We start from the raw sequence: 24,009 nt of genomic DNA on the forward strand, positions 1-24,009 counted from the left end.
TTGCCTTTAAAAGTCCTTTAATGTGCATTGTAGTCTATTTGAAAAACCTTGTAACTGTGGCAGATTGCAACTTGAGTTTAATATAGTATCTGTATTTATAGTATTTATGATTTTTATCCCTCCATTACAAGTAAATATTTTTTCTTTCTCCTCTCTCTGACCAAATACAGTACAATGAGCATGAATGACATACTTTAAATGTGATATATTATTAATTCTGGGTATTTCCAATGGACAGTATAGCATATAACTAAGAATGCTGCAAAATTAAATGTGCTAACAAAGTCATAACTTTTCTACAAGTTTTTTTTGTCTGATTGAATGGAAGTTTCATCCATCCATTATCCAAAACGCTATATCATAACTACAGGATCACGGTGGTCTGCTGGAGCCAATCCTAGCCAACACAGGGAGCAAGGCAGGAAACAAACCCCGCGCAGGGCGTGTGCACACACACACACCAAGCACACACTAGGGACAATTTAGAATTGCCAGTGCACCTAACCTGCATGTCTTTGGATTGTGGGAGGAAACCGGAGTACCCAGAGGAAACCCGCGCAGACACGGGGAGAATATGCAAACTCCACGCAGGGAGGACCCGGGAAGCGAACCCAGGTCTCCTAACTGTGAGGCAGCCACCATGAACTCCTAAATCCACAACTCCACACTACACGTCATCATTTTTCATTTTTTTAATGTTGCTGCTGGTGTATGAATCTGAATTTCCCCATGGGATTAATAAAGTTTATCTAATCAAATCTTTTGTCTTTTGTCCTGGACAGAACAGACTAAAATGTGATGCTTATTAGCCATGGTTACTGAGCTCAACCTGCCCTAATCCTCTTTGTGGGGCTTACACACTTAGCCTGCTTCATGGAACACCCAACTAGGAAGAGTGAGATCTGCTTCTTATGATGGCCAGATATCAGCTGTACTGCTGAATCCCTATGTGCCTCAATTCTCATGATTTATTTGTGAATATAACATCAAAAAGTATACGCTCACACGATTCTAGTCATTATAATTTTGGCAGAAACAAAGTAGCTACAGAATGAGACAAGGCATACAGGATGGGACAAGGATACAGCAGAGAAAGCATTTAACAGCAGGTTGCATTGATAGGGTTAGCAGCCAAGTGGCTCAGTAACATCATCACGCTCTCCAAACTACAGTAGTAAAGAGCTCTTAAGTGCTTACACCAACATTACACATTTGATTATTAGAGATAATAATATAAACTTTACAAATACTGCATTGGTCAAATTATATTATTATTAACAATCATCTATCTGAACATGTCTGCTGGTTCTGCTTTTAACCCACCTGTCATGGTCTTCCTTGATTTTTCCCATAACAGCACTTAGTATATAAGCAAAGTAGTGTATGAATAACTAAACATCACAATTTAATTTTATTTCTTTTGCTATAAAGCTGCATGTACAGTGGAATATTTTATTGATTAATGCCAATATATTAAAGAATTACAACCAACTGGCATCAGCACTTTATTCAGGCCAGTACAGTTCCTTCATGTGTAGTATTCACTTTTAGGTGGGGACCTCCAATTTATTCATCATCTTTCTAGCGAGACAGAATTAACATTCTGCTCATTGTAACTTGTATAACTGCACCTGTACAGTTTTGTACTTATTTTCCTGTCTGTTGATCAACATCATTCCAAATATTTACCTAGACAGGTACATCTATCCTAATTTAATGTGTAGGTCATGATAATGCGTAGGTAGTAAAGGCCATATATTTAACACAGTTTCTAGAGTTCTGCTTTCTAAAAGGCATCTACTACAGAAGGAGCATATGTCTGATCTCAAACCCAACTGTGCTCTAGAAACCTGCATTAATAACTTCTATGGGTAGGTAACAGTGCTACACAAAAGCAATATATCTTATGCACATATCCCCTTTAACAAATCATGCTATTCCTACAAGCCTCTCACTGACCTCCCACAGCTTCTTGGCAAGGGCATCATCTCGACCTGAAGCACTGACCTCTTTCACCTGGCATTCAGAAAAATATCTGCCGCTCAGCATCTCAATGCCTTCTTGAACTGTACAGTAGATTGTGGTCTGAGCACCATTCTCAGCATCTCGGAAGAAAAGTTTAGCCAATGGAACGAAAAGCAGCTTCTGCCAAAACTTCATATTTCTGGAAAGATCTGTGAAGACACACCCTGCACAGAGATAGACAGCTTATCATATTGTATTCTGCAAGCAAGAACATAGTAAATCAGGTAAATAAACAACTACTGTAAGCAGGACTCAGAACTTTTTTTTTTTTTTTTTAATATTTTTATTTTATTAATTTTCATTGTAATCATTCCATACAAACAGATCAATTTATAACCCAACAAATTTGAAAACAAATCAAACCCCCACCCCTGAGAAGGAGAGCTTAGCTAAAGGAAAATTTCTTTAAGCTTTTTAATAAGGCAACATTAGACAAAAGAAGGGGAGAAGTAAATATCTATATAAATAAGAGATGGAGAAGGGAGTTAAATGCAATAATAGTTATTTCTCTTATTCTAAAATAATATTGATTAAATCCTGCCATGTTTTGAAAAAATTTTGTACAGATCCTCTAACTGAAAATTTGATTTTTTCCAATTTCAAATAATATAAAACATCGGTTTCCCACTGACTTATAAGAGGAGAATTAGGATTCTTCCAATTTAACAAAATAAGTCTGCATGCCAAGAGTGTAGTGAATGCAATCACCGTTTGCTTGTCCTTCTCCAATTCCAGTCCATCTGGAAGGACACCAAACACAGCTGTTAATGGGTTAGGAGGGATTGTGATACTAAGGCTGTCTGAGAAGCACTTAAAAATTTTTGTCCAAAATGATGTTAGTTTGGTGCAGGCCCAGAAACATGTGACCCAGTGAGGCAGGAGCTTGGTTGCAGCGCTCGCAGGTTGGATCCTGGCCTGGAAACATTTTGGACAGTTTTAAGCGAGACAGATGAGCTCGATATATAATTTTTAGTTGAATAATTCTATGCTTTGCGCATATAGAACTCGAGTGAATTCTCTGCTTTGCTACCTTCCACTCCTTTTCTGATATATTGATTAAGAGATCTTCTTCCCAATGTCCTCTTGGGATCTTTGAAAGGTAGGGACTCTAATAAGATTTTATATATTGCGGAAATAGTGTTTAATTCCTCGAAATTCAGCAGTATTTTTTCCAGCATTGTGGAGGGTGCAAGGTGGGGGAAATCAGGCAATTTCTGTTTAACAAAATTTCTAATTTGAAGATAGTAAAAGAAATGTGTAGCTGGAGGTTAAATTTTGAACGTAATTGTTCAAAAGATGTAAATATGTTGTCTATATAAAGATCTCTGAGCATTTTAATCCCAAAACTTTTCCAGGTATTAAAAACTGGATATACTTGCGAAGGTTGAAAGAGGTGGTTCTCTTGCAGAGGTGCCACTGAAAAGATTTTCCATCTTAAAATGCTTTCTAATTTGGTTCCATATTCTGAGTGAGTAAAGCACAATTGGGTTATTAGTATATTTGCGATAACTTGCATAAATTGGAGAGCAGAGCAGGGAATATAAAGAAGTACTACAGGATTTTACTTCTATTGCGGACCAAGCCTGTGTATGTTCATTTATTTGTGTCCAGGTTTTTATGGCTTGTATGTTTGCTGCCCAGTAATAAAACTGAAAATTAGGTAAAGCCATGCCACCTTCTGCCTGAGGTCTTTGTAGGGTCGCTCTTCGGATACGTGGGTGTTTTGAGTTCCAAATGAATGAGGTTATTGTTGAATCTACCTGTTTAAAAAACGATTTATTGATATATATTGGAATGTTTTGAAATAAAAAGAGAAGTTTAGGAAGGATATTCATCTTAACAATGTTAATTCTTCCGGCTAGAGTGAGATGAAGGGTTGACCATCTATGCAAGTCTTGCTTAATTTTTTCCATACAGACGCCAAAATTTTGTTGATAAAGAGCATTATGTTTACTTGTGATATTTACCCCTAGGTATTTAAACTGATCTGCTATGGTAAAAGGTAGGGTGTCTAATCTAATATTATATGCTTGTGAGTTCACTGGAAAGAGTATACTTTTATTCAGATTAATTCTAAGACCAGATATCATTTGAAATTCTGTTAGTGCTGTTAAAACAGCAGGGACAGTGTTTTCTGGGTCCGATATATATAAGACCATATCATCTGCATATAGAGAAATTTTCTGTTCCAGTCCTTCTCTGACAATCCCCTTTATCTGATAAGAATTTCGGCAGTGAACCGCCAATGGTTCAATAGCGATTGCAAACAACAGTGGCGACAAGGGACATCCTTGTCTGGTACCACGTTCTAGTTTAAAGTAGTCTGAGCAAATTTTATTAATACAAACTGAAGCTTCTGGATTGGTATACAGTAGTTTGATCCAAGCACAAATATTCGGGCCAAACCCAAATTTCTCCAGTGCAGTGAAAAGGTAATTCCATTCGATCATGTCAAATGCCTTTTTCTGCGTCTAATGATAGTAATATCTCTGGGGTGTTTGATTTTGCTGGTGAATATATAACATTAAACAAGCGTCGGAGATTTGAAGATAGGTGTCGGCCTTTAATAAATCCAGTTGGATCCTGTGATATTACCGAGGGCAGCACTTTCTCCATCCTTCTACCTAGGATTTTTGAAAGTATCTTAACATCATTATTCAGGAGTGAAATTGGTCTGTATGATGCACATTGTAACAAGTCCTTATTTTGTTTAGGAAAGACGGTGATTAATGCTGGTCGAAATGTTGGAGGTAGTATTTGGTTGTCTCTAGCTTCTGCAAATGTTGCCAATAAGAGGGGAGCTAGCTGAGTGGAGAATTTCTTATAAAATTCTACAGGGTAACCATCAGGGCCTGATGATTTCCCGCTTTGTAGTGACTTTATAGCGTCTAGTAATTCTGTTAGCATTAGAGGTTTATCCAGTTCCTCAGCACTTAAAGCATCTATTTGTGGTATCTGTGATGTATCCAGAAATGCATTAGATTGTGTGTTGTCTTCTTTGGACTCAGTAGAATATAAAGACTTATAATAATCTCTAAATGTGTGCATTATATTTTTATAGTCAATTATTTCTTCTCCATTCTTGTTGGTGATTACTGGTATTGCATTGTGAACTTCTTGTTTGTGAATTTGTTGAGCTAAAAGCTTATTAGCTTTTTCTCAGTATTCATAGTAATGCTGTCTAGACTTATAAATAAGTTGTTCAGTTTCTTTAGTTGTTAAGATGTTAAGTTCTGTATGCAGGGCCTGCCTTTTCCTGTGGAGAACTTCATTTGGACGCCTGGCTTGTTCTTCATCTATTCTAGTAATTTCACTTCTTAGCTCTGACACTTTCTTGGTTTCTAATTTATTTCTGTGGGAAAGATATGAAATAATCTGTCCTCTTAAGAAGGCCTTTAGAGTTTCCCAGAGTGTTCCTGCAGAAACCTCTGTGGACGTGTTTGTCTCTAGGAAGAAGCTGATTTGTTTGGATATAAATTCTGTGCAGTTCTCGTCTGCCAATAAAAGAGGGTTAAGACGCCATCTACGCTGTGAGTGTGAGGGGCTTAATGATTTTAGCTCCAAGACTAGAGGGGCATGGTCAGAGATAACAATTGTGTCATATTTGCATGATTTAATTGTAGGCAGGAAATTATTATCTATAAAAAAAATAATCAATTCTTGAGTAGCTATAATGCACTGGTGAGTAGAACGAATATGTTCTTGAGTTTGGGTTAAGAAACCTCCAGGGGTCTGATAAGTTGTGGTCATTTAAATACACTGTAATTATCTTTGCAGTATTAGATGTCGTCCCCCCTGTCACAGGAGTCCTATCTAAGAGTGGATTTAAAACACAATTAAAGTCCCCAGCCATTATAATTTTATGAGTGTTCACATTGGGAATGGATGCAAATAGATTTTGCATGAATTCCTTATCATCAACATTGGGTGCATAAGCATTTATCAAAATCATTTTACTGTTATATAAGTTGCCCATGACCATCACATATCTCCCTTCAGGGTCCGATACTACATCTGATGCTACAAATGGAACTGTTCTATGTATGAGAATTCCCACCCCTCTAGTTTTCTCTATAAAGCTAGAATGGAACATTTGGCCAATCCAGTCTTTTTGTAGTCTGAACTGATCTTTGGTTAGTAAGTGGGTCTCCTGTAAAAATACTATTTTAGCGTTTAAGCCTGTTAGGTGAGAGCATACTTTCTTTCTCTTTAATTCGTGATTCAGGCCTTTAACATTCCAGCTCACAAAGTTAACTGTCCCATCATGGAGACATTAATTTTGAGTTTTTTAATGTCATTTATAGTTTTAATTGGTAATATGGCAGTTTTAATCTTAGTTTCAAGATTCCCCATGAGTTGTTGCATTTTAGCCTGTTGTTGCATTGATATTTATAATTTATAATTTAGGACTCAGAACTTTGAGGTTTCAGTCAGATAGTCTTACTTAAAATGTGATGTTGCAAAGGAAAGTGACTAAGCTTTGGAATGAAAGTTCACTAAATATTAAATTAGTTATTAATCCATTTTCAATGATCAAATACTTTTTATTTTATAAAGGTACAGACTTGTAAGCATTAAGTTTCTGAGTGCAGAATGGAAGAGTGAAGTAATAAAAGTAACTAATCTATGTTTATTGGTAAGATATGGAAGAAGATGATCCGCTGTGGCGACCCCTAATGGGAGCAGCCGAAAGCTGAAGAATCTATGTTTATTGGTGTGGAGTATGCATGTTTTCCTTATGACTGCAGGTTATCTGGCAACTCTAAGTTAGTCCCATTGTTACTGTGAAAGTGTGCACAAGTGGAATGGCACCTCATCCAGGGTCATGACATGCATCAGGTACTACAAGCCTCCTGAAACCAGCACTGAATTAAATGGGTCTAAGAATGTTATGAATAATAGTTATCTATTCAAGTGCAATGTTTCAGCTCTTTTCAAATAGTAAGGTGAATGTGAATAAAAACCTTCTTCTAAAAAATACAATTTTTTATAAAACTAATTAATAGAGTACTGTATACATTTTAGGGGTGGCTCTCTGAAACAGTGATTAGCAGCATCTCAGAGCTCAAAAGTCATACATATGAATCCAAGCCCAGTCATTACCTATGTGGAGTTATTATATTCTTTGTGTTCGCCAGGATTTGAGTGAATTTGCCAATTCTAAATTGAGTGAGTATGTGGGTGTGCCCTGCAATGGAGTGGTGCCCTTCATTCAGGGTAAAACCCTGCCTTGTATTCAATGTTGCTAGAATAAGTTTCAGCTCAGCAATCTTGAACTGGACTAAACTTTTTTGAAAATAGGTGGATTGTACAAACTTGTTAATACTTATCTTGTTTTTATTTTTAATAGAAAGAAAGAGTAATCGCCTACATCTACAACCCATGTGGAATACAATTGTGTTTTTCAGGGTTTCTTACTTTTGGATAAAAGTGACTTTTTTCTTATATTGTAAGACTAAGAGGATGACTTACTATAACTTTACTATAGTGACATTCACTTTAAAGTCATTCACTCAAGTTTAATTACTGCTTTTCTCCTTTCTCAGTACACAAGACCAAATAGTTACTCATTTCACATATTACTTACCTGGATGTACTGCATAACAGGAGACATTTGTTCCTTCCAGTTTGTTTGCTAGTTCCCTAGTAAAAAGGATGTTGCACAGCTTGCTGTCACAGTATGGTCTGAAGGTAGACCAGCCAGTGTTCTTTGTTGCCACCCCACTCAGAACATGAGAATCAATGCTCCCCCAGCGATGGGCTTCTGATGCCACAACAACCACACGCCCAGCTTTTGCTTGTTTCAGTCGATCCAACAGCAGGATAGTCAGGAGAAAGTGCCCCAAGTGATTGACTCTGAATTCAATGCTGAAGCCATCAGATGACATTTTGCCTCTAGCCAACCCTGCACAAAACAAGGCTGGCAATTCAGATAGCAGAATCATGATGATCAATAGAGAGAATGACATTAGGACAACACTCAAACACAAAATGACAGGCATGTCTTACACCAAAAGTTACCAAATAAATGGCAGGGCGATTACACACTTCACAAACAAAAATACTGCATGTTTTCTATTAAGTATTAAGCAGGATGTCATCTTTTGTTTAATGAAATGGATGGAATGATGAAGAGCTACAACTCTGAAACAAGTAAAAGAAAGAAGAAAAAACACAACCCATTTTGTTTAACAGCTACATTCAGTATATCACCAATTCCAGTGCGACACTCAGATTTGTTGTTTTTGTAAATGTTCGTATTTTCCACTACCATTTTCACATTACGTCTATTTCTTAATTTTATCAGGCCCCTTCTTCAGGCAAGATACATCTTGCCTGAAGAAGGGGCCTGAGTTGCCTCGAAAGCTTGCATATTGTAATCTTTTTAGTTAGCCAATAAAAGGTGTCATTTTGCTTGGCTTTTCATAATGGCTAACACGGTACAACACCCTAGTACTACTTAACCTTATCAGTAATTAGTTGGGAACTGCAGAGAAAATTATACTATTATTTCAGATGGCATAAGCTGATCAGTAACTGACCTGAAGTCATCTCACTGAGAAATCCCAGACTCAGTAGAGTATGATAAACATGGATACAGGAAGTACTGTCTTCCAAACAAAGACAGCAAAGTTTGGTACTAATTACTCGTAGATGCCACTGACCAGATGGTTGTTGTTGTCTATTGTGGAAGCCACCCAAGGATTAATTGATGATCAGCATAGATGGCAGCCACACTGCCTCATAAGCAAGCCCGCTGCTGCATAAATCACTAAGTAAAATAAATGATTTAACAGGCGTGGAACAATAATGGAATACATTGTCACTCACAGTACCACCCTTAGTCAAACTTTCCTAAGAGGGGCAACATATAGATTTTGGTATTTAATGGCAATGATATAACAATTGATTTGTTTCCTTTATTAATGAAGGTCTATTTAGTGGTAGTAATAATAATAATAATAATAATAATAGTCTAGGGTATCAATGAGCCGTTACTCTTTGTTACTTGATACAGGCAACAGTATTACTTGTGACGTAATACAACAACAACAAAAATAATTTTAATACTGCTACTACCTCTACTACTCCTACTAATAACAATAATAAAAAATTGAACTACTACTATTAATAATAAAATACTACTACTACTAATAATAATGATAAAATAAAAACTACTACTACTGAATGTGCTTAACAAACTTACTTAATGCAGTAAATATAGGGTCAAAATGAAGCTAAATATTTAGATATTTAGAAAATGAACATCTATACTTATGAATTTATCTAAACTTCATTTTGTCAATCCAACAACAGCAGATAGCAATAAGGCATTAATTAAATCAGTAATGTCAGTTACTGATAAAGTTAACCAACAATTTAAGTTAATCTAAGCTAATTGCTCTTATTGTATCCTATGTGATACACCCAGTTACACTATGTGTAAGATCAGGGTTGTGGGAAGAGTTTTCTGACTGAAGTCAAGTAAACCAAGTGATGTAAACATGTAATCCAATTGGCTGTCCAGCAGTACTCTTGAACTTTGGAGGTCTGCAAACCCCAATGGCAGCCCAAGGCATCAATCCTCTGTTCAAAGGTCTCATAGTGCATGATGTGCGTAAGGAAGGGATGGCTCTGGTCACTCATAACCTGGGCTAGAAATCACTAATCTGTACAAGTGCATGAACAGGAACACTAAGACCTCACTAATTCCAAATAAGTGAATTAGCACTCTATGCTTTGTGACAGTAGTACCCCACCATACACTTAAAAACATTTCTGCACTTAAATCTCACAAGGCAGCAATCTCTCATTACAGATTAATGCCCTGTTGAAATCACACCAAACTTTAAAATTCAAAGTACACATTCTTTCTTAAATGAACACTTAACCACCATTCCTGCTCAATAAACCACTTACTACATGTTGTTACCATTCAAACTCTGCTACTGCATTTACACCCTTTTTTTCTCAGTGAGTGACACCCATCTGCCCCAAAGGACAAAGTGGGCATTGCCCATTTTTCTAGGTTTTTTAGTGGCACATGAGCCTGTTGAGAGAGCAAATTTAACAGGGAAGCAGAAATCCAGCTGCACCTTCCCCCAACCCTGACTAACGACTAAACTGCAACTCATACTGAGACAGCCTTATCTGGTAAGATGACCAATCCCAGACCAAGTAACATCACAGACACATCTCTTAGAGCTACCAGCTGGGCACCCAAGTTCATACAAAGAGCTACAGTATATATAGAAAAGAATCGCCCCCTTTGAAAACATTCACATTTTTGTTGCTTTACAGCCTAAAATGAAAATACACACAAATATATTATATTCAGCTTTATTCACTTAATGCAACCTATAACATCCAAGTCAAACATATATAAGCAACAGTTCAGAAAAATAATGATAAATAAAAAACTAATGAAGTTTTAATTGATAAAGGATCATATCCCCCTAACCACTGCCCCGTGTCAGTCACTTTGTGGAACCACCTTTTGATTCAATTACAGAATGGAGTCTGTTGAGAGCCTTCTCTACCACCTTTGCACATATAGACTGTACAATATCCGCCCGCTCATCATTCCAGAACTGTTCAAGCTCAGTCAAACTGGATAGTGACCACTGGTGATTTGCAAACTTCAAATCATTCCACAGATTTTCAATAGGGTTTAAGTCTGAGCTCGGACTAGGGCATGCAAGGACATTCACTTTTTTCTACTTTACCCACTGTTTGGTCAATTTTGCTATGTGCTTCAGATCATTTGTCATGTTGAAAGGTGAACCTTCATTCCATCGTCAACTTTCTGGCAGAGGGCAGCAGGTTTTCTTCAAGTATTTAATGGTATTCTGGCCCATCGATTTTTCCTTTTTAACCTGACAAGTGCCCCAGTCCCTTCTACAGAGAGACACCACCAAAACAGGATGCTACAGTATCTTCATGTTTTACCGTAGGTATGGTATGTTTTGGATAGTGAGCTGTATTAGCTTTCTACCAAGTGTACCATTTGGTGTTGAGGCCAAATAGTTCATTTTTAGTCTCAACTGACCACAACAGCTTTATCCACTTCGCCTCAGAATCTTAAAGGTATATTTTCGCAAAGTTTAAATGAGACTTAATGTTGCATTTTTTGAGGAGTGTTTTTTTCCTAAAACCTTCCCATACAAGCCACATCTGTAGAGTGCTTGTGATATTGTTGTCACATGTGCACAATGACCATTCTTTGCCATAAAGTCCTGTAACTCCTTCACAGTTTCCTTTGGCATGTTGGCAGCCTCTCTGGGATGGTCCCAGTAGTACCAAACACTTCCCACTTCCTAGTTATGGGCTTTACTGTGCTCCTAGGGACTGATAAAGCTTTTGAAATATTTTTGTATCCATCTCCTGACTTGTGCCAATCTATAATTTTATTCCTGGAGTGTTTTGAAAGTGCCTTGCCACCCATAGTCAATTGTTTGCTTTCTGTTGCACTACCAAGCACTGGGATGCTCCAGGAATAACTGATTTTATGCTAAACTAATCAGTGATTGAAACGGATCACAGGTGGACATCAAATACCTTGGTGTGCAATGAAGAAAGCGATTACTTACACCTGATTGAGTTTACAAGTATTGCTTGGGAGGGGGTGATCCTTTATCAATCTTAGTGATTCTTCGTTTTTATTTAATTTTATTTTTCTGAACTGTTGCATTATATCTTTGATTTGGATGTTATAGGTTGCATCGAATATATAAAGCTGAAAAAAATATTTTTGTGTTTTCATTTTAAGCTACAAAGCAAGAAAAAAGTGAATATTTTCAAAGGGGGTGATTCTTTTCTATACCGACTGTATAATTCAATGAGTGGCAATACTGATGGACAAAATAAAGTGCCCATGAGCAGTTACTGGTTCTGTAACTAGAATTGATCTTGATCCAGTCACCCAAGATCACACCTTCCTTCAAAAACTAGCTCCACTCATCTCTCTACTCTCTCTGAAAGTTGAGTTCCTCCTCCCTGAGAGCTGATGAGCACCTCTCTTCTCTGAAACCTAAAAGCTAATGAGCTGCTCTCTCCTTGTGGACCTCAAAGCTGAGATCCACTTTGTCAAGCGAAGCTCTGTGCCAGTAAGTGAGCCCTGACTGAAAAGACTGAAAAAGAAGTTGCAGCAGAGTCTAACAGGGAGCTGAGAAAAGCACACCACAAACAAAGGACCACATTGCAAAGAGAAAAAGAGTGCACTCCAATGCAAGAAAAATCCTCCACTTGAACCCAGAGCAACAACTCCACACAACATTGGAAATCATCCTTAAAGACTTGGTATCGTAAAACTGTTTGTGTGCCAAAATATATTAGAATCTTAAAAATCTACTGAACAGCCAGCCTCTTCTGTGTTTTATGTCTGTTTGTCTGTTTCATACCCTCTCTTCTAAGTCAATATATACAGTATGCAATTATCATATTTCCCTTCTGTCTGTGTTTATCAGAAAATGTTTCTTAAAATGAGTGTGCTTCAGTTACCTTGACATAAGTCTAATGGCCAGAGACCCCTTCTGCAAGGGAAGGTAAAGAAAATAAAGTAGGGGCCTTACCTAATGATTTCATTAATTACCAGCACTGCCAAAGGCAGAACTGATAATAAATTAACTGACTTAAAATTCTCTTCCTCTTCCTACAGCACAGGACATCTATCACTCCTATGATAAAGAGGATATTGAGCTTCTATAAAAAGCTCAGAAAAAGCCCAAAAGCGGACTGCAGCATTCAGACCCCATGTGATTACATCTTTCTGTATTTCAGAATATCACAAGTGATAGTGGTCCTTCTCACAACATTTTTGCACAACATTTTTACCAGGCAACAGACTGAGTTTTCTGTTCTTTAGAAAGTTTACAAAACTGTCCTACTTCCAGTATCTGTGTTCACTCCTTTTCATCATGACAATTTTGGTCATAAACTGCAAAGCAAAAGATTACCAACACAAATTTCTTATTAAACACTAACCAATAATAAGCTTTTGAAATAACTTTTCCTGATAACAAACATCTGCAATCTTTAAGACTGTAGTTAATTCAGCTTTCTTTATGTTCTGGAATCACAGTTGAATGAAAGCCATTTCATCAAATGGAAAGTATATTTGATTAGGTCGGATGAGACTGAATTTTCATTTAGGATAATACTGTATTTTTTTTTTTTATTTACACAACCACTTACAACAGATACATTATATTTTTGACACATTTGTGTTGGCCCTGAACATGCTCAGAAAGCGCTCAATAGACAAACTTAATGACTGGTGGATGAAAGGTGGTCATCGGCTAATAGAAATACACCGCAAGAATTGAGTGGAAAGCAAGCAAACTCGATCAGAACTCAATATTCATCTGTTTGTAAAACTGTTAATTTCAAGTTAGTATTAGGAGAGCCAGATCATCTAGTTTAAATAAGGAACCAAATCTGAAATGGTATGCCACTTCATCACATGACACATTCAAACCAAGCCAATTTAGTATCACCAAATAAGAAGGAGGAGGAGGAGGTTAGGAGCACGCGCTGATACAGTACATTGCCGCACCCACCACAAGACAAACCAACTCAGGACCCCAGGTTAGGACCCGAGTGCAACCATGCAACTGAAGCATGTCTTTGAAATATGGGAGGAAACAGCAGTAATTAGAGTAGACCGGACACAAAGATAGTAAATGGGCACTACTTAACATAACTTTCACAATTTTAATAGACTGCCAATGATTCCAATTCACTGGTGAATTTAACGGCCACAGTTCAACATTCTGGAATTAGGAAAGGCAGACACATAAAGCAAAAGACCCTGAACTAAGAGGTTTGTCACTAGCTGCGCTGGGTGGCACAGAAGTTAGTGTTGCTGCCTCACAATTTCAGAGTACTGAGTTTGCATCCCAATCCAGGAACTACCTGGGTGGAGTCTGCACATTCTCACCATGTCTAAAAGGACTTTCCTTCCACATCTGAAGGAGATATGAGTTAATTTAACTGTAAACTTCACATGCTTGTGTGAGTATGCACTGTCATGAACTGATGCACAGTCCAGAGTTGGCTACTCCATTGGGTTAAATGCTGCCAGGGTTGGCATTTGCTGTTCACAACCTTGAAATGAATATGCATGATAGAAAAGGAGTTGATCGGTTGACAGTGACCGGCTTTACAGGATAAATGCTTTGTATTTATTCATACATGTTGCATTTAAAAGATAATATTTTCAAGAATAAATTAATACATAAAATGAGCACAAATTGGACTAAATGTGAGAGGCTCTATATTAATTTTTTTTCACCATAACTAAAACTACTGTACACATTGCATACTATATCACATTTCATGAATTCGCAAATAGTTATCAAATGAAATCTGCTGTGTTCAGTTCATGATACCTTCTACATGAAGCTATGCTTCTTCACAGAAATGTTTGTAGGTTAATGTGTGCAAAAATTTACTATAGTGATTTTGCTAAAAATCTGTAACTTTACAATATAAATTACTGCACCCAGTTTCATTTGGACAGAGGGGGTCATTTTAGAGCTGGGGTCCCCAACTCTGGTCCTGGAGGACTAAAGTAGCTGCAGGTTTTTATTCTAACCCTTTTTAAATTAGTGACCTGTTTTTGCTCCTAATTAACTTCTTTTGAATTAATTTTATTTGACTTGCCCTTGAAGACTTAACCCCCTCAGTTGTTTATTTTTTCTTAATTAGCAGCCAAACAGTAATGAAACACAAAATGAACCAAAACATGATCAGCAAACTGTGTCCCTCACACAGTATCTGAAAATAAAGAAAGGTGAAGGTCTCAGGAATGCTGATCTACTCAGGTCCCCAAAACATTTTAATAAGTAATTTTGGAAATTTACACTATTGCACAATGAGAGCAGCAACAAGCCATGGAATTAAAGAATGGGTTTAATTAACAGCAAGAACTGGTGCCTAATTAAGCAACTGGTTGGAGTTTGAGACCCTGACTTAGTTGGTCTTCTGCTGGCTCACTCACTTCACATTTCTTTTCTGTTTGGGTGCCATTTAAAGAAAGAAAATAAGAAATTCAGAGGAACAATGAAAAAAATTAAGGGGAACAAATCTTAAAAAACAAGTCAATTAGAATCAGAATTAGATAACAGTGCACTAGTTAAGAAAAGGGTTAGAGTGAAAACCTGTAGCTACTGGGGCCCTCCAAGACCAGAGTTGGGGACCCCTCTTTTAGAGTCATCATGCCCATCCTGACATGCAGACAAACATCACTCTGAACATGGTCAAGACAGGGCATGTCCAAAACATTTCAAACCTATGAAAGTTAAAATGTTTAATGGAAGTTGGAATATTCGAAAGTCTCAAAAAATGACAGTAAAGATCGAATTAGTGCAAACAAACTGAAAATATTACTCAGGGAAATAATGGAACAGCAAAAAATGCAGATCACGCGAAACGCAGCAGCAGCAAGCCAACAGCTTTGCGAGTCAAGAGGAGGTGAAAAAAACAGGACTGTTTAAGAGGGGTTTCGGAGGAGCAGCCACATCTCCTTGGGGTGCATTCAGCTCCCCTCTTCACAACGGCACCTACTGCTGGCGGGGATGGGTAGGCGAAGGCGAACGAATTGCAGATCACACATGAGGGCAGCAGCATGCCAGCAGCTGCTCGAGTAAAGAGAAGTTAAAAAAAAATGTATTTGTTTCCCATTGTATCACCGTTTAAGAGGGGTTTTGGAGAAGTGACCACTGGTGGGGGGGGGGGGGGGGGGGGGGGGGGGGATTGGCAAGTGGGAGGTGAAGGCCCCTAGTGAATAACAAAGAAAAAGGTAATGGAGACATTCTGAGAGTCTCTTTCTTCCACAGAGGTGAGAATGCTTAGAAAGCAGGGAAAGTCCCGTTTTTGAGGCGATTAACTGAGTAATGTGCAGGGCATGGGTGTCACAATCTCACCTGCATTGTTTATCAGTACATCCAACCTTGGTTCTGACTTCAGGAATGTTTCTGCAAAGGATCGCACAGACTGAAGACTCTCCAGGTCCAGATGCATGAAGAGCACCTCGTTGTTGCCACTCTCCTGCAAAAAGCAATAAATTTACATGTTGGCATTTAAATGAATCTACAGTAATATTTGGATTCCTTTCTGAATGTTTAACCCCAAGAATCTGTCAACCAGGAACCAGACAGTAGATATACTTACAAGAAGAAAAGGGCAAAAGAGTATAGAATACCAAAATATGAACACCTCAGCCCTGAATACACCATGCTGTCTTTCTGTTTAGACTGACCTTTTCTCCAGAGTAACTTAGTAAAGTATATCTTTGTTTCATAACTTATTTTAGGATTTCTAGTAAAATGTGCTCGTGTCTGTGTTATTCCAAAATGTAAGATAATGGTATCTGAAAATCAATTTTTCTCCTGACATTTCTAGGTGTAGTGCTGTATGATACACATAATACATTATTATAAGGAATACAACAATAAAGAGTGTGTCTAGTTACCTTATTCGAACTCTGCACTCTACTGTCTTTGAGCTACGTCACCTTAAATTTTTTCAGATTGTAACATAAGTGCAACACTCTCAGACCAATTTAGAGTCTTTGGCAGCCAAACATCACAAGACATAAGCAGAAAACAGCTATGGATGGTACACCACTCTGTCACAGTGCCCACTCATATTGAGCCAACTTAGCAACCTAACTAGCACAAAGGCTATACGAGTACAGTCAAAGCTCCATGCAAATATCCAGATTTCCATGATGAGCATTATTCCCATGATACTTTACAGAGGCAGAACTCATTATTAATTTAACCAGTACATCCATGACGATGTGGTGTCCCACTAAATACAGTCTCTCTGGCAGAGTGAAATATTAAAAGCTATTAAGCAAGTCTTGTTGTCTCATAAGCAGAAGAGAAGCTACCTTCCTTATGTCATAAACAGCGGCCTCAGCTTTGACTTTGTCACGACATGCCAAAATCACTCTGGCGCCTCGTTTGGCCAAATCCAGGGCACAGGCCTTCCCAATACCAGTATTGGCACCTGTAAAACACAGAGAAAAACACAATAGTCAAGAGAGACTGTCTGGGTAAAAGAAAATGGAGAAGTAAACACTTCATTCAAGTCACACTAAAACACCCAAAGACTGGAGCCTCATATTACATCCTATTCTCCTATTTCCTCTGCTCTTCTTTTGTATGACAGTACATCAGAAAACATGCATAATGGCAACAATAAGAATTGGTGAACAATTAAACCCACTTTCTCATCTGAAGACTGCTGGGTAATTGAACTGGTATACAGTCATGTGAAAAAATAAGTACACCCCATGAAATGTCTTTTCTTTTTAATCATATATCTTCTTAGGCCGCTCCTGTTAGTGTTTGCCACAGCGGATCATCTTTTCCATATCTTCCTATCCTCTGCATCTTGCTCTGTTACACCCATCACCTGCATGTCCTCTCTCACCACATCCATAAACCTCTTCTTAGGCCTTCCTCTTTTCTCCTTCATATAAACAGTATCTTTAAAGAAAAGTGATTAAATTGAAAACAAAAATGAAAAATGTACTTTGCAATAATTTATGCAATGAAAAAAATAACAGATAAGCCATCTTGTTCTGTGGAAAACAAAAGTATGTAGAATTCCTCCAGGTGTGCAATGATTGAGGGGGCTCTTGTGTGTACAGCCCATTTCAAATCCTGCTACAGTATTCCAATCAGGGCTTTGACTTGGCCATTGGAGAAACCTTTATCTCTTTCTTTTTCCTTGCAGGTATATTTAGAGTCATTGTCACGCTGCTATATGCATTTTCGGTTGAGCTTCAATCTTCTAGCACCCTCTGGTCTGATGAAGAATGCATAATGGATTCTACATTGGTGAACTGCCCAGGCCTTGATCCAGCAAAGCAGCCCAAAACCGTAACATTTCCACTATTGCACTTCACAGTTAGAATCAGGTTCTCCTGGTCAAAGGTTTTCACCAAACATATCTTTTGGTATTGTGGCCTAATAATTCTATCTTTGCCTCATCTGTCTAGAGCACATTTTTCCAGAAGTCTCAGTCTTTGTCAAGGTGTGCATGGGCAAAATTTAGTCTTGCCCTAAAGTTATTTCTGGACAGCAAAGGTCTCCACCTAGCACACCACCCGTGTATATCTAGTTTATGCAATCTGTTCCTAATCGTAGACTCATGCAAATTTTACATCAGTGGTGGCAAGAATTAAATGTAGGCCCTGTGATGAAATCCTGGAGTTCATAATAACTTCTTTCAGCATTTTGGGTTCTGCTCTTGGGCAGAAATTACTGGGGCAACCTGTTCTGGAAAAATTGGCAGATGTCTGAAAACTTCTCCACTTGTATATTATCTTCTGGAAAAGGTATGATTGATTATTGACTGTTTGGAGATAAATCCTTTCCAAGGCATCTATGACCTCCTTTCTGAAGGCATCGGAGAGCTCTTTCAGTCTTGGCATGCTGACAACACACACTTGAACAACAAAGAGCATACCAAACTAAAAGTCTGAGGTTTAAATAAGACAAGTTCAGACAAAATCTTCTCTAATGAGGTTCTAATCATTTGTACCTGATCTGGTGCATCCGATTCTAATGTTACACATTTGAGGTAGTGATAAATGGAAGGACGTATTAACTTTTTCCACATGTGAAATTTGCATATATTTTCTATTTAAATTATACAATGGACTAATAATATGAAAAATATGTCAAGATATTTGTTAAATTATATCACCTGTATCTATTGATACAGTTTAGATGAAATCTTGATATGTCCACATTTGTTAAAAAAAAGAACATATACTTCATGGGGTGCACTTACTTTTTAACTAGCCAAGTTCTTCACCAATCTCTAATTAAAACTTCTATATCAGCAAAATTTATTAACCTCCAACTTGAGGCAGGAACTATATAAATGCTGTTAGTATAGGAAAGCTATTTTATATACAGTGTTGCTTAGTCCCCCCCCCCAGATGCAAAGGAACCCAAACTACAATAAATACGTCTGGCTCACATGGGATAGCTTATGACCCTGACAAAAATAGTGAGGGAAAAAAATCATAAAAAAAATGTTAATTCGAATGGGTGGGAATCAAACTCAAGATTTTACAGTTAAAAGGCAAGCCTGCTAGCCAGCACACGACTGTCATAGCCAGTGTCATACAGTGTCTCGGTCAGTGGGTCACATTGTAGTGTTTCCTGCCATTTGCTGCAACCCTGAACCATCCACATCACCAACCCTGGAAGGGTAAGGCTGAAACCTGTGTGTCAGAAGCTAGACTCACATGTATATGCAGCTCAGAAAAGAAAAGTAAGCATAAAGACCACCCAAACAGAGAAGAGACTGTGCTGTATAAAGGCTAAGGTTTTAAAGTGTTATTCTGTCATTCAGAGGTTAGTGGAAATCAAAAAAGCAAACCAATACTTGACACTAAACGCACCCTTGCTGGCTACTACAACAGAAACACTGATGAAATTAAAAGGATGCAAGTCACTGAGGCAGGCATCCTCTCCACGGTTGGTTCCTGTCTTCCTGTCCCCAGTGCCAGGGGTGAGAACGTCATATGTTACAGAGTCTAAGCGAACATGCATCCTCGCCTTGATCATATGTACAGAGTTCACACAAAACCTCCATTTATTCCCAAACACATTCATCAACGTCCTTGTCTTGTGTCAAGTCATGGGCAGGATGTCCACCACGATATCTGGAAGTGCAGTCAGACTGAGTCAGCCGAAAGAGACCAGTTCATTGGACTTCGCAGTAAGGGGGGATTTGCAAAGCTAGCACAGCCCCAAAGCCATGTAAAACTTTAACTTGTATTTCTTAGATTTTGTGTGAGACATTACCAGCTTTGGAAATGTCATTTTTCACTCAAATGTGATTAAGGCTGTGCTAACAAATGATGAAGATCTTAATAATAAAAAGTACAGAATTAGTAAGACAGTTAACCATGCATCATACGACAATGCCACAAAACGATCTGCCCAACGTCTGTTAGGTAGAAACACAGGCCATGCATAGAAGTGGACAGTTCTATGTAACCAGCAGCAACTAGTGCAGGAGTGCAGATGAGGGTCACATCTCCATACTTAAGTGAGTAGAAGAACAACAAATTCTGTTTACTCTTGAGATCACCTGGAATGAAAACTATGAACAGATTCTTTATTCATTTCTCTTAATTTTAATAAAGCAAATGGAAAATACTACACAATACTGCATGCCATTGTCTGACACCGTAAGTGTCCACTTATTAAAACTTCATGTTTCATGTATTCCCTGGAGTGTGTGGAATTAAAATTTTTAACACAAGGTATGAGTCATCTCCATAGCACCAAAATGGCAGATCTTTACAACGATGAGCACCATTATTATAACTACTGAATATATGGCAGACACAATTACTCAAAGCAACTTTTGAAATCTGAACACTATTGGTTTCTTTTTTCTTTTTAAAAGGATTCCCAAATTAACAGATTCCAAAATGGCTTTATGTTGGGAGTAGGCCTTGGCCTGCACTGGCATCATGTAAGGGGCTGTTTCCTGCACTGATCCAGTGCTGCCCGACAGGCTCTATCAACTTACCCTGAATTAGATTAAATGCATTTCAGAACACTGCAGTGGGTTGGCGCCCTGCCCGGGATTGGTTCCCTGCCTTGCGCCCTGTGTTGGCTGGGATTGGCTCCAGCAGACCCCCGTGACCCTGTGTTCCGATTCAGCGGGTTGGAAAATGGATGGATGGATGGATGCATTTGAGAACATTATTTTAAATTTTCAGTCCCTTAACTAGATATTTTGAAATTTTAAGTCTATGTGACTGCAGAGTTGCCACTGGCTAACAGAATGTTTTGGGTTTCCATGTAGTTACCACTCACATTAATATACTCACTCATACAAGAAATTGGCTATTAGTACAAGTTTTAGACTGGGCTGGTATGAATGGCAGAGTGTTACAGATGGAAGATAATACCACGTTTTGAACTAGACCTGACAATGGAAATGCACGCAACAGCAAAGGCCCCAGCACTAAACCCTGCAACCCTTCCCAAAGTAATGACAAACTACTTTCACTACATAGCTGAAAGCAATTTATAAGAATTAACTAAATCACCCAAGGACAGTGCAGGATGATTCAACATAATCCGCAGTTGGTAACAGCAGTACGCCAGCACTATTTTGTGCCATTAAAACTGATCAATCAGAAAACACAACAATTCGTACTTTTGGCCCTGCACAGGTATAAATAAATTGTTCTGGGCCACCTTACAGACCCCTTTGTTAAACTGCAATTGGGTTTCGCCCAGTCCAATGTGGGTAGAATATTCAAAACTGTAAAAAATAAAGGTGGTGAAACGTGACTTAACCATGTCGAGTGTCCTGTGACTCGAGCACGGCGAAATTCTTTCTTGCTTGTGCTAAATAACATTCAACCCACCTCCAATCTCTGGTGCCACGTTTAGCGAGTAGAACTGTCTCGATTCAAAAACAAGATAAGGGGTGCACCAAGTCAGTCTGTGGATTTCCATCTTGTGCCTGGAAGAACTCTGTGGTTTTGTGATAAAACTGTAAAAAATATAATGCCCAATAAACAGCACAGCCCCAAGCTTTAGATACGAGAATGTGTCAATCCTGTCGGTGTACTCACTAGACTGTACAGAACTCAAAGGCAATTATGAAAATACTCTTAAATAAATTAACGCGAACCTCAATACCAACGAAGGGCCAGTTGTAATTTTTTCACGTTTTCTATTCAAAGATCAATTTTAATGCAACGAGTCGACTTACACTTTGTAGAACGTTACGAGTTGGGAATAACCTTTCGTCTCGTACTCAAGAGGAGTTGTAAACGGCATGACACGTACCTGTCACGATGACAGTCTTCCCTGTTAGTTTGAGAGAACTCCTGCATTTCGGACACCTAACCAGGTTATAGTATATCAGCACATAGAGAGCGAGCAGGCCCCCTCCTAGTACTACCCAAGTTACCATGGCTTGCACTGTTCTGTTTCCTCGATAGCAAGTGTTTTTCCGCATTTCAAAACCTCAGTCGCTATGGCGGCCGTACTAAATCAAAAAGGACGAAAGGCTTGAGATATTTGTTCTGTGTTTTACGTTGTTGTGGTATCTGGTGCCGTGGTTCTAAAACTTTTTTCGTGACTCAGTTTTGCCTTAATTTTGTCTTCGAGACCCAGAATCACCGCCAACAGTCATCCCCGCAGGGTCCCACCCCATCTGGAGTTGCCATCGACAGTCATACCTTATCCTCTTGGAGAATCACCGACGCAGGTCATAGCTATACCCGCACGACCCATCAAGACACTCTGCAAACCGTACGAGACATTTCCCATTGATTGCACTTGTGAATCACGACTCTATAGAACATATACAGCGTAAGAGGGTAAACAGTACCGCGTACTTTATATTAATGCCGACGCAAGCATATCGAAAACGAAATTGTAACGAAATTTGATTTATGGTGCAAACCTGATAACGACATTTATAAGCTGGCAGGTTAGACTTTACTGGGCAATAACGTGGTCTAAAATATCTATTTATAAAATTCATAACTCAGATGGTGAAAACAAAGTTACACTGTATACGCTATAAAACGGGTAGTAGTTTATTCAAAGAAAAGCCCGCACAGTGGTTTGTCGCATACCATTGAATATATTAGATTGGAAGGTCAAATGACGGCCAAACTCAAGTGTAGAAGTAAATAAATACACGTGCATATCAGTAGCAAACACTGTAAAGGAGCTAGCAACATACACGTTCATATTCGATCACACTAGAATCCACAAAACTGCTGTTTATCTGCACTGTTCAGTAACAATTTTGCATGACCAGGTAAACCGTAAGAGAATGTAATTGCAGCTGAGGGGCTTTGGCTTTCACATCGTGAGAGATCATAAATGGCTTCACACAGATGGCTTGTACATCAATCTTAATAAAGACGGCATTTCCCGATTCGGACTTGGCCCGAAATTCGTCCTGTGCTGGCGGCAAGAGAGGCGTAATCCATAAATGCTGTGATCAAAAACATTCTGTTGGAATATTAGCTATTAATGCACTTGAAGCATGCAACTGATGGCGCAATCGGGGCGCGGTCAAAACATCCCCAGACATAACCTAGTGTTTTGATTGAAGAAAAGAAAAAGAAAAAAACAAAAAACATGGAGCATAAACAATTGAAAATGCACACCCAAGAGACAGACCACTGCAAATGTAAAGGAAACATTGGGATAAGTCTTGTAACCGTTGATGAAGCTTACCTTATTATGGCGTTTAGTTTAAAAAAAAAAAAAAAAAAAAACGGGCTTTAATTGAACCAAAATTTTGATTAGGAAAATCAATTAAGGCTTGTTATTTTGGAGGCCTTTGTTGACTTTAGATTACTTCCCCATCAACCTCTTTTTTTTTGTTAAAACAAAAATATAATCATCCTAGAAACAGACTGGTCAGTGTACTGTGACATCATTACATCATGGCTCCACAAAGTACCAAAAAAAAGATCTAAGAAGCAAATGGTAGCTATATTTAACAATGTAATTACTGAAAGTAATGGTATTCTACTCACTAAGCATGGTATCCCTTGAAACTGCTGAATATTGTGTGAATAAGACTTGATCACTGTAACAGGTACTCACCATGCTAGTCCTCTTCATTACAAAAAACTGCACACAGTGTAGAGAATTTTACCTTCTTTATAATCCAGTTAATAAAATAATTATTCTTTATATTTAAATAGCACCTTTCTCACTACTCAAAGCGTTTTCCCCATTCTCATTACCTACTCTGTAACTGTTAAGTGCTCCATAATACTGAATTACTTTCAGGGCTAAAACTCTGGTGTAGAACACCTTTAAAACTAACACAAGCAAGTTGGTCCAGACACAAAGTCTAATAAATTGTCTTAAACTGCTTAGTAACTTCTGAATATGTAAATTCAGTCACCCATTCATACCACGTTTCTTATCTTAGTGTAAGTGATCCCTGACA

At 38.2% G+C, this 24,009-nt stretch overlaps 1 protein-coding gene across 1 annotated transcript; it reads right to left on the bottom strand.

Moving 5' to 3' along the window:
* On the bottom strand, positions 1–22,057 carry LOC114655819 (dehydrogenase/reductase SDR family member 13-like). Its single transcript, XM_028807075.2, has 5 exons — positions 21,873–22,057; positions 16,922–17,040; positions 15,951–16,074; positions 7,613–7,930; positions 1–2,189 (listed from the first exon to the last, which is right to left on the bottom strand). Exons 1-5 carry the CDS (start codon positions 22,042–22,044, stop codon positions 1,930–1,932), a joined length of 993 nt encoding a protein of 330 aa, XP_028662908.2. The 5' UTR covers positions 22,045–22,057; the 3' UTR covers positions 1–1,929.
* Between the last annotated feature and the right edge of the window lie 1,952 nt (positions 22,058–24,009).

This window comes from Erpetoichthys calabaricus, chromosome 8 (assembly GCF_900747795.2).
Source record: "Erpetoichthys calabaricus chromosome 8, fErpCal1.3, whole genome shotgun sequence".
NCBI lineage: Eukaryota > Metazoa > Chordata > Cladistia > Polypteriformes > Polypteridae > Erpetoichthys > Erpetoichthys calabaricus.

Excerpts from the sequence above, each read along its gene's own strand:
- LOC114655819 (XM_028807075.2), bottom strand. The coding sequence starts at position 22,044 with ATGCGGAAAAACACTTGCTATCGAGGAAACAGAACAGTGCAAGCCATG. Across the intron at positions 17,041-21,872 it reads GAAGACTGTCATCGTGACAG|GTGCCAATACTGGTATTGGG; the intron begins GTACGTGTCATG and ends TGTGTTTTACAG. Across the intron at positions 7,931-15,950 it reads TGTACTGATAAACAATGCAG|GGTTGGCTAGAGGCAAAATG; the intron begins GTGAGATTGTGA and ends TGTTTTGTGCAG.